The sequence below is a fragment of the Podarcis tiliguerta genome (genome assembly GCF_965153285.1).
Source record: "Podarcis tiliguerta genome assembly, chromosome: 3".
In the NCBI taxonomy this organism is placed as follows: Eukaryota; Metazoa; Chordata; class Lepidosauria; order Squamata; family Lacertidae; genus Podarcis; species Podarcis tiliguerta.
This window is the reverse complement of record NC_139536.1, coordinates 45,749,782-45,761,879: the sequence shown is the minus strand read 5'-3', so window position 1 is coordinate 45,761,879 and position 12,098 is coordinate 45,749,782. Positions and strand designations below refer to the sequence as shown.

The 12,098-nt window shown below is 42.0% G+C and overlaps 1 protein-coding gene across 1 annotated transcript in view; it reads right to left on the bottom strand.

Moving 5' to 3' along the window:
* PCNX2 (pecanex 2) overlaps positions 1–12,098 on the bottom strand; it is a 109,696-nt gene that overhangs the window by 71,156 nt on the left and 26,442 nt on the right. The window contains exons 12-14 of the mRNA XM_083433868.1: positions 10,776–10,929; positions 10,652–10,684; positions 4,774–4,945 (exon numbers count right to left, since the gene is read on the bottom strand). Coding sequence (XP_083289994.1) covers positions 4,774–4,945; positions 10,652–10,684; positions 10,776–10,929 — 359 coding nt within the window. The remainder of the gene's footprint in view (positions 1–4,773; positions 4,946–10,651; positions 10,685–10,775; positions 10,930–12,098) is intronic.

Genomic DNA, 12,098 nt, shown 5'->3' with positions numbered 1-12,098 from the left:
GCTGCAAAGTCAGTTACGCTGGAGCCGTATCATGAGAAATCCAACAAAAATCTGATCTGAAATCCATGGGAAAAAAGAGGGGGAGGCGCCTCCTGTCGGGTCATAGTTCCAGTTCAAGAAAAAAGTAATCAGACAGCTATGTTAACAGGGCCGTAGGGAGGCTGTAGAAAATTGGGTCTCAAATTGCACACAGATTGTTTGTTCTGCTTCTTATGGTGGGGCAGGGGGACGCTTTGTTATTTCTGGCAATTCCCCCTGTGAATAAACCATGTGTTACTTAAGCAGACTGGGCAGGCTACATTTTTTTCCCCTAATCTGCCATGAAAATGAAAATAAATGGGCCGGGGGAGCAAAAGTCAGCTTGTGCGAACTTTCGCATTTTACTATACAGCACCTGGCCCACTGTTACTTGGCTCCTTTCTTACAAGGTGCCAGTTCTTGCATGGCTCAGTACTGGGCAAGCACAGTGAAGGCATCCAGCTTTGTAAACATTGTCCCAGGAAGGCCCACTAGGCCTTCACGCTAAGAGAATTAAGGCGGAGTGGGGGAAGGTTTTCTTATTCTAGGCAGTTAACAACGATTTGTAATATGACGTCCCTAAGGGATTCTAATGACATGCACCTTTCCAACAGAAAACAAAAGAAGATATCAAGCTGTCTAGCATAAAATTAAAATAAACGTGGTGGTGAGATAAATCCGCTGGATGAATCATGTGCTTATGCTGGCATTCATTTGCACACCTCTTGAGCAGCTATTGAACAGGTATATGAGCTCTATTATGAGTACATATTTGTATGTAAGAGCATAAGAAGAGCCTGCTGGATCAGGCCATTGACCCATCTAGTCCAGCAACCTGTTCTCACAGTGGCCAAATGCTTGTGGGAAATCAGTAATCAGGATTCAAGCACAAGAGCTTCCAGCTACTGGAATTCAGAAGAACTGCTGTCTCCAACTGTAGAGGGAGAGGATGGCCATTGTGGCTAGTGACCCTCAACAGCCCTCTCCCTCCATAACTTTGTCTAATCCTCTTTCAAAAGCTATCCAAGTTGGTGGCCATTGCCACTTCCCGTGGCAGCAAGTTCCATAGTTTGACTATGTGTTGTATGAAGAAGCACTTTCTTTAATCTGTCCTGAACTTTCCAACGTTCACCTTCATTTGATGTCCACATGTTCTAGTGTTATGGAGTGGGGGTTCACAATCCACTTTCTCCAGGCTTGAGTAATTTTAAAAACTTCCATCATGTTGCCTCTTAGTCAACTTTTCTTTAAACCCAAAAGTCCCAAACATTGCAACCTTTCCTCATAGGGGAGCTGCACCTTCCCTTTCATCATCATAATCATAATTCATTATTTATACCCCAGCCATCTGGCTGGGTTTCTCCAGCCATTCTGGGCAGCTTCCAACAAAATATTAAAGTACAATAGTCGGTCAAACATTAAAAGCTTCCCTAAACAGGGCGGCCTTCAGATGTCTTCTAAAAGTCTGGTAGTTGTTTTTCTCTTTGACATCCAGTGGGAGGGTGTTCCACAGGGCGGGTGCCACTACCGAGGAGGCCCTCTGCCTGGCTCCCTGAACTTGGCTTCTCGCAGCGAGGGAACCGCCAGAAGGCCCTTGGAGCTGGACCTCAGTGTCCAGGTTGAATGATGGGGGTGGAGACACTCCTTCAGGTATACTGGACCGAGGCCGTTTAGGGCTTTCATCATTTTGGTTGCCCTTTTCTGAACCTGTTCCAACTCTACAATATACTTTTTGAGGTGAGGTGACCAGAACTTACCACAATATTCCAAATCTGGCTGTACCAAAGATTTGTATAATGGCATAGTGATATGTTTTCAATTCCTTTCCGAATGATCCCTAGCATGGAATTTGCCTTTGGCACAGCTACCGCAAACTGGGTCAACAACTTTTGTCAAACTAGCTAACTATGATCCCAATGTCTCATTCCTAGTTTGTCACCTCCAGTTTAGATCCTATAAGCACATATGTGAAATAAAGATGATTATTTTTTGACCCAACATGTATCACCTTACACTTGCCTACATTTAATTGTATTTGCCATTTTACTGTCCATTCACTGAGTCTGGAGAGGTCCTTTTGGAGAATGGCGCAAGAAGACTAGCTTGGTACTAGCTTGGATTCACGGGCTTTTTGATGCCATCAGCCAATGCATCAGCCAAACTCCTTATCTCTTATTTATTAAATTCTTCCAACCCTAAGTGCTGACTGATGAGCAGGCCGAATCAACAGGTTACCAAGCAACTATAGGAAATAACGAAAACACATCTGATGGAGTCAAAAGGCCCATTCTTCAGTAATAAGGGAACCATTTGCCCAATTACACACTTATTAAGATGGGAAATTAAATCCATCATTAAAATAGGGTGGGAGGAGAGAATAAAATTATATTATGGCCCAAAAGCATAATATAAGTGACCCTTAATGAGGAAGAGGCCAAATGCTGAGAGAGAGATAGAGATTGTTTGGCAGACAAGCCATTTCATTGTGAGAGACTAGAACAAGAGAACTGTAAAACTGGCATGTCAGAACTGTAAGATATATGTGCCAGTGCTTATCACAGAAAGGCCTGATCATTCACTGGTGGATTTCCTCTGTTGATGTAGGAATCTCATCAGTGGCTGCAGGAAGTCAGTATATCTTCAGGAAGTCAGTATACCTCCAGTATACCTGAAGGAGCGTCTCTAACCCCATCATTCAGCCCGGACACTGAGGTCCAACGCTGAGGGCCTTCTGGTGGTTCCCTCACTGTGAGAAGTGAAGCTACAGGGAACCAGGCAGAGGGCCTTCTTGGTAGTGGCACCCGCCCTGTGGAACACCCTCCCATCAGATGTCAAGGAAATAAGCAACTATCTTACTTTTAAAAGACCTCTGAAGGCAGCCATGTTTAGGGAAGTTTTTTATGTTTGAAGTTTTATTGCTTCTTTATTATTATTATTATTCTGCTGGGAGCCACCCAGAGTGGTTGGGGAAACCCAGCCAGATGGGCGGGGTATAAATAATAAATTATTATTATTATTAAGTCAAGGAGGTGACCTTACAAGATATACCCAGGGAGTTACCAAACCTCAATGATCCTCTTTAGGGCTAGGTCTGCCAGAGACCTCTGGGTCAGGTTGTGGAGCCAAGCAAGCTTTGGCAGGTCTAGGGACTAAGCCCAGTGTTTTTGTTATGTCAGCCAGGGTGGCACAAAAGCTATCTGTTCACCAATGTGGTTCAGTTTCAGCACCACCCAGAACTAATAATACAGTTACACTATGCAAGAACACAGCCACGTAATGAGTCATGCACACCCAGCTCTGGTTCTGAAACACAGGGTCTAATTCCTTATTTGATGACTGAAACAGAAGAGTCCACACCACTCATGGGAAGTACTTCCCCTGTTGGACCTAGCTTTTCTATTTTTAAAGCTATTTTTATTATTGAAAAACAAATAAAAAACATACAAAAATCAACATCAAATATCAAGCATTTTTAACATAAGAACTAAAAGACAGAAAAGAAAAAGAAAAGACTTCTGATTCTCTGTCTATCAGCTTTAAAAACTCTTACTTCATAATAACACGCTTGATCTTGAAGTGGCTAAAAATCCCCACCCATCCCCGAGAATATAAACAAAATTAGAATTTATAAAATACATAGAGAAAATGTTTATTTATTCACATTTATATCTCAGTTTTCCTCCAAGGAGTTTAAAGCATCTGAAACATGGTCTTGTTAAAATTGGTAAATATGCATCCCAAAAGCACACTGGGTGTTTTCACAGCACCCTGAAAGGTAGGCAGAAATACAACTGGGTGGGCCTCTGTGGCAACATCCTTACCTTGGCACAATGACAGAGAATGCCCAGTCCCTTGTGCTACCTACCCTATGCTACTTCCAATGGCAGAAGACAACACAGAATGGTCTCCAGTGTTGTCCCCAATGACTGAGAAGTTTCAAGTTACAACCCTAAAAACTACTTCAATGCATCTTCCAAAGGGGTCAATTTGGAGCAGAGAAGTAATCTCAGAGGGGTATTTAACCCTTTCACCACTTTTCTATTCGAATTTTCTCACCACGCTTCTCCCCATCTCTCAGGACTCCAGCTGCATGTTCTCCTCCACAAGCCTGCATTTGGAGCAGCTGGAGGAGGTCAGCAGGGTGAGGTGGGGAGGAGAGGAGACATGGGGCAGCTTGGGGAGGGTGAGCAGCAGCAATATATCTTAAAGAGACGTCCCACCTCTTTTCAGGCTGTCTTTTTTAAAAGCAAAACCAAACATGGCCCTGCATAATAAAGACATTAAACAACACCTGAACATCCCTAACATTCTGAAAACACCCCCAGAAATTATTATAACTTCAGCTGCATCTTCCATTACATCAGGGTGGGGAACCTTTTTCAACCCAAGTAAGCTTTCACTACTGGTCAACCTTCCAAGAAGAACATGGCAGTGATTGGCGAGACCAGAGGCAAAAGTGGGCGGGGCAACAAGTGTCATTTTTACCATTGCATAGTAGGATGTTTCTACACACAGGGCCAGTGAGGGGTGTGGCTTGGGGAAGTTTTTGTGGGTCAGATACAGAGGCCTGAATTTCCCTGTCCCTGCGCTACGCAGATCAGAGGTTACCAGTGCTTGACTATGTACAACACACAAGACATGTTTATCCAAGGTTTATTCTCTACCACATTCTGAACCCCGGAGATAAAAAGCAAAGAGGCAAAAGAAGTGACAAAATAAGAGCACCAGGCTGCCCATTATTAATGTTTAACTCACCAATCACATGGTCTCTGGCTGCCTGAAATGATCCTGGTGAGAAGATCTTCAAGCCATATACCGTATAAATAGGGGGACTTTTGTTCTGAGATCCTGCATCTAGCAATAAAATAAGGCCACACAATATACAAAAATACACAGGCCTGCTATACGTTATCAGCTGGTTGTGCCCCTAGAAAAGCAGACAGACAAAACATATTTATATTTAATGCTGCCATTTTACCCTTTCATACGCAAAGTGCAAATTTTCATATCACAAAAATATTTTCATATCGCAAAACATGAAAAGTACAAAACTTAGGATATGCATCTCAAATATCAGAGAATAGCAGTATATTATGATTTTCTTTTTTATTTCAAAATCCAAATGTATATGCCATTACACCACAATGGCCTGGTTTGTACATAATCCTAAACCGTAGTTAAAATAAATGGTTTAAAGCGAATAAGCAATGCGCTGGTATTCACTGTGTGCAAAAGCCTGCTACTCATCCACGTCAAGCCAGAGTTTATTTTAACACGGTTTAATGCTACATGTGAACCAGCTTAATAGCAATTATATGGAGCCACAAGTCTTGTACCACTGATGCCATGGATGAAGTGGTCAAAGGATCATATCAATGCCCCACTTTTGTGGGTGTCTCTTGTAACATTATGTTCAGCACCCTGGGAGCTGCTGTATTGCGTGTTCTTCCCATGCTGCCCAGCATAAGGTTACCAGATGTCCATGTTTCCCGGGGACAGTCCCCGGATTTACAAATCAGTCCCCATACAAAATCCAATGAAGTTGAAAAGTGTACCCCGATTCATGGAAAAAAATCTGGTAACCTTAGCCCAGCAATGCTGGAAGATCTTGGATACATAGGAAGATCAGCGTTGATTCATACTGGAAACCTCAAAAGTGGCAGCAGGAGAAGATGTGATCTTCACTTTTCCTGTGCGCTGTCAGATACCCACTGGTATGGAAGGACACAGAAAGGATCCACATAGCAGCTCCCTGCTAACCTAACATTGGAAGGGGCACTCCACCCCCAACTAAGAAGTCTGTGCAAATTTTCAAAACTGCAAAACCCACGGAAACAGCCTGAGATGAAGAGCACTTATAGCTCTCACTTAACAATCCTGGGGGAAACCACTCGGGGACAGTTATGCCAAGTCTCCCCCAGCTGTTTTAATACTGAAGGGCCAACATGTGGGGACTCCAATCATTCTTTAATTTCCCTGCTGTTGTGTGTCCTGGCATTAGCATCAACCTGCCTTGTGTGCTTTCACTTTAATGCAATTCTGTGAATTATGAAGAAGTACAATATGGCAGCCTGTCATGCCGACTTGCGGAGCCGTTCATAAGGGTGCCTGTGCTTCCATTTGCATGTATTATAAAATGTGAAAAAATGTTGGTGCTTGTAACACATTATGCAGCACTGCTCTGTTTCAGATCTCTTATATATATGCCTTGCTTTTCCATTTTGTCATGGAAAAAGCTGCTGTAAGGCTATCTGAAAAATATAAATGAGGTTTTGAAAACAACAACAAGAAGAAGAAGACTTGGGCGCAGAAGAGAAGGGAAAGTAGAAGCGTAAAAACTTTATGGAGCTTTCTTCCAAAGTCCATTCAGATTTTCAGGAGACTGGTCAAAATGATCTCCTTTCACAAGGTGTTTGGGGAAGGGTGATCTGGTTAGCAGAGAAATCCCTTCTGTTTTATGATGATGCTGTGTAGTGTGGTATTGATCCAGTTTTAGAAGACTTGTGCTTTTGTTGTTATGAGGCATGTTGAGGGCCTGAATCACAGGATGTTGGATGGACTGGAAAGAACTTTGGTCTGAACACCTATGGATTGTGTGACATCAATTAAACCTTGTCTTAGCTTAACCACTGGCGGAGGAAGAGGGGTGTGGGGGAACGCACCGTCCCCGGCAAAGCGATCCTGGTGGGGTGCCACACCCCCAGGATGTGCACCAGCCCTGCCCTGCCTGCTGTCCGCCCCCTGGTGCCGGAGCATGAAGCTCCACCACTGAGCTTAACATGACAGCTAAAAGCAGCATGGATGAGCAAAGTAGCTGCACCCTCTTTTCCAGTCCCGTGCATGTCCATGCAATCAAAAGGTTTGGTGGGATTTGCCCCTCTGCAAACAGAAAGGCTCCTTCTTCTGTTCAATGAAGGAACTGAGATCCAGTGGAAGCTCCCTGCTGGAGGAAGGTTGTATGTGAGGTGACTTTTGTTGATTCTGCCTTCGGCCCTTGCCCGTCGAGTTTCTTCCCACACAGTTCCAGAGCGTCCCCTAACACTCCAAACAGATTTTCAGGGGGTGCATAGGCGGCTGCAGAGAGAATTAGCTAAAAGTGCTTCTCCCATTTTTCCACAGGAGCATCCTGTGGGTGGAGATCCATCCACAGATTCCATCCAGATGTCCATAGGACTGAGTTATTTGTTTGGATAATATAGCTGGTGATAGGGGTGGAGAGGGTGCTCATATTACAGTCATGATGGGTACAACAGACGCCACGTCTTTCTTCCCAAAGCTTTTGCAAAACAGGGGATATGGAGAGCCTATAATTGCACAACACGGTGGTTTGAAAGAAATGGCCATACTAAAAAGACATCAGAATCAGTGAAATCAAAAAGAGGGCAGGTTTCCCTATATAACAGCATTTCATAAAAGAAATCATAAATTTAGTATTTCAATAAAACTTGACTACCACTGCTGAACTTAGGTCCCCAATATTGCATTAGAAAAATGCTTTCATTAAAAATCATTAGGTGCTTTGTCTCTGCCAGTACTTTCAAATCAGGCTTTGATGTTATTATAATGCAATTTTGATTAAGCCAATTTCTTTTCATTTTAAAACAAATGTGCACATTATTAATGTCTGCCCATGCAACTGATTTGATTACCGCTCATGCTACTTTATATGGTTTAACTGACAAACAGAACTTACATTTAGCACAGAGAAAATTACCTCTTTAGCGAGGTCTGAATATTTATTTCTTATAAATCACTGGAAATCATATGTAGTAATGATTGGAACTAGAAACTAATGTGCTCTCTAATAGCAATGCCCAGTTTGCATCTAAGCATGAAATGCCTTTCAGCTCTGATGTATCTAGCAATTCCATATGCTTTGTGATTTATTTATGCTTGCAGGGAAAAGAAACACAATGAAGTTCAGGATTAACTAATTTGCATGTTAGCTGTGACATGAATTGCAGTGAACTTTGACAGCAAAATGACTTGGTGATTTGGGATCATGCAGAGTCTTTAAGTTTGAACCCATGGAGTTCTGGATTCGAGTTTTACAGTCTTTCTGACTGATGCAAGGGAGGGCTTATACAAATTTGGAAAGAGCTACAAATGAGCGAGAGAGATCCCAGTGTGGGTGCCACTCAAAAGTTGATAATATTGGGCTAGTGGTTGCAATTATAGAATCTAGGGTCAAGCCCAGAGGGTAGCACTGAGAGAAGTCATTGCCCCCCATGGTGTTTATGGTATCTAGTATCACAGGGTACTATTTTCTCATTAATGCTTTTCAGCATCTTGATGACACCTCTAGAAGCAGTCCCTAGGATGTCATCAGCACACAGAAGAGCCTCAACTCTTACTTCCCTATTACATCTGAATCAGGTGGTACTGTGTGAGGACTGGATTGGTGCCTGGATGCAGTAGTGGGCTGGATAGGAACCAATAGTAAAGCCTAATTCCTGGTAAAATGGGGGAGCTGTGGGTGGGTGGTTTCTGTGTCCAGGGGATTACCTATTCTGAACAGGGTCACACTTCCTCTGAGAGACGAGGTTCACAGCCTAGGGGTACTCCTGGACCCATCTATATCACTGGAGGCCCAAGTGGTCTAGGTGGCTAGAATACCTTTCTATAAGCTTCATCTGGTGAGACAACTACACCCATTCCTCGATTCCTGGTCACTGTAATTCAGGTGCTGGCAACCTCAAAATCAGACTACTACATTAATTCATTCTACATGGGCCTGCTGTGTTTGGTCTGGAAGCTATGACTAGACCAGAATGGAGCTACCTAGTTGTTGATGGCAGCTTCCCATCACCAGCATTTAACTCATCTGTATATAACTAGCTATCATGTCCAATCCAAGATTCTGCTGATAGTATATACAGCTCTGAACAGCTTTGGACTAACTTGCCCCATATCTGCCTGGTCTTTATGCTCAGCTGGAGAAGAACACTTAAGAGTGACACATGATGCTTGCTTTCCTTCTACAAGAAACAGGGCATTCAGTATGTCTGCACCCTGTCGTGAAGCCCCTGCCTTATCCATATTAAGCAGACACGACCAGTACTTTGCTTCAGATGTTTGCTCAAGACTCATCTGTTTACACAAACTTTTTCTGATATATGGCTCAACCCAGTTTCTACTGTGTATCACAGTCCAGATGTTAAGCACTTTTTTGCCGTTTTATGGGTATGTTAACTGCCTAGATACTTTGTTCATTGTGTGGCATACGAGCATATAAAATAAATAGGTTTAACAGTCACAGAAATGCCATTCTGTCTATGCTCAACAAGGCAGACACAATTAACTAATTCAACCAGCACTGTCAACAATTCAAAAAACAAACAAACAAATAAATCAGGCTTCCAACCATTTCTGAAACACATACACACACAGTACTAGAGTATGTGAGTTCAAGGTTACACACATAGTGCTATATCTAACGATATTGTCCACTGGTACTTGTTGAGTTTTATTTTACATATTATTTTGTGTGTAAAAGTAGCAAATCAATTATTTGTCGGGGGGGGGGTCATCAGTCTTCTAATCAGCATTAAGCCTAGCCAGCTGATAACCTACAAAATAAGTATCAATAAGTATCTAAACGGTCACATGCCACAATCTTTTTTCCCCCTTTTCCCACCCCTTTTACTGCAGAGAATCAAATAGTACATTAAATTCTACCTTGAGCCCTGAGTGAAGACAAGTTAAAACTGGCAACAAATTGAATTTTCACAGTGGTATGTGCCATTACAAAGGACTTCTGGCTTGAATTCATAGTTACCATAGCTAATAATTCTCAAAGAATTCTGTACACCAAGGCCAATTTTAAAAAGGGAAATCCTTATTCTCTGCTCACTATAAAAATGGCTACCCGGATTTTTAGAACCCTCTATAATGGTCTGTGGGCAACTTTTGATATCACCTGTGTAAGCCCGAATAAGTAGATGAGCAAGTAATTGCGTAACTCATCTTACCAGAAACCCATTTAACATCCAAAACAAATGACTCAGGCAGCAAAACTGGGGGAGATGTGTGATTTCAAGATGCACATCCAGCACACATCTCCCCATGGAGAGAAGGATGTGAGTCACTGCTGCAGACAGCGTCTGGAAGCATGGAAAGGAGATGTGCAAGTCATTTGCACATTTTCTTTCAATGCTTCTGAGTAACATCAGAAGCCACACTTTGTCAGCTGGGAATAAGTGAATTCTGTTCCTGCAATTAGCAGATCCCATGCATCTCAGCTTGACGCCACTTGATAAAAACATTCCTAGTATATATCATAACTCTCCAGTATTGATTCTTTAATTATGCTTCTCCCAAAGTACTAGAGTACTTTGGTGCTCATGCAAAAAGGGTGATTCACACATGCAGAATGACCAAGCACAAGTTAATTTAGCAAGGAGAAAACATGTGTCACATGCAAGTCAGTCAACCTGAGGCTTCTTCTAATTACTTTGTATCCATCATCAGAATTAAAAAGTCATTTTATTGAGTTTTAACTTTTAAGTTGGAAAAATGGAGTTGGGATTCTAAAGAAATGGCTTATTTCAACTATTTCCAGAAATTCAGCTGAACCAACTGACAAAATAGATCTGTCACCGGTAAAAGCTTTTATCTGTTGGATGAAACTTACATGTATTGGTGAGGCAGGATCGGGCTGAATGCTCTGAAAACCAAACAAGATTCACCGCATTAGCTATGAGTGAATTACAGGAGCCCATATGTATTTGTTGAACTTGTCTTTTTTTCACTTTTACCTTTAGAAGGGAGTATTGACAGCTTGCCATGATTAGACAGAACAAGAGGATCCAAATGTCTTTACAAAAACCTTGGTTCATAATTACAAAGCCAAGAAAAGAAACAAGGATTACTAGTAGAATTGCCAAAACGTTCTCCTTGATATCTTCTGTCCTATAGAAATAAAACACAAGTATTTTACTCAAAGAAGAAATACAGCCATATGTATAACATACAGTGGTGCCCCGCAAGACGAATGCCTCGCAAGACGGAAAACCCGCAAGACGAAAGGGTTTTCCGTTTGCAGAGGCGCTTCACAGGACGAATTTCCCTATGGGCTTGCTTCGCAAGACGAAAAATGACGAAAAAAATTGAATTTTTTTTTTTTGCTCCAAAACCCCTTATTTTGAATCGCTAAGCTGCTAAAAGCATTTTAGCAGCAAAACCGCTAATCCCCCCCCTTAAAAAGCTGTTTTTAGCCCTTAAATCGCCAATAGCGCTAATAGCGCTACTCCGTCAATGGGCTTGCTTTGCAAGACGAAAAAACCGCAAGACGAAAAGACCCGCGGAACGGATTCTTTTCGTCTTGCGAGGCACCACTGTATCTTTATAGCAACATTAGGGAGAGGAGGGGCAGGTGCAATGTGCTATCTAGAGAAATTAAGTGAAACGAAAGGGATTTAAGTCCATAACTGTGCACTAACTATTATTATTATTATTAATTATTATTATTATTTATTGAATTTATATAACTATCCAGCTCAGTTATTTGCATCAGGCTTAACCTTCTCTGGAGGCCCCAAAACAAATCTGTATTATGCCCTGATGAAGACACAATACTCCACCCTTAGATGGCTTCTTTGTGCAGAGTTGTCCCCCGCCCCCACAACCAAAGGAAGCAGAAAAGCCCTTACGAGTGAGAATGCAAGATGTGTGTACTGAAGTCACAGTACATGCAAAATATTGCTGAGTCAGAGTGACAGGCAAGGGTATTATTTAAAAAAAGGTAGGAAGACCATCAATGTTCCCCATGTTCAAATAACATGTGATTATTCCTTAGGAGCACATGCATTTCTGGCAACCCACAGGTTCTGTATAATGGCTCTATATAAACGTTAGCATTGTCAAAGATATTAAAAACCCTTTGTGTTTTCAAAATTAGTTTATTTGTGTCAAAAACATTTTGGTTTCTTGACATTCCCAAGCAAAGCCCAGCACAAGGCTGCTAGCTGACAATGAAACAAGAAAATATCCTAATGAATTTTCTTCAGAAATATGCTAGTGTTTCACAATTTAATCTCTACCATATCTGTGAGTAGACCTTTCACACTGACTCTTTGCCT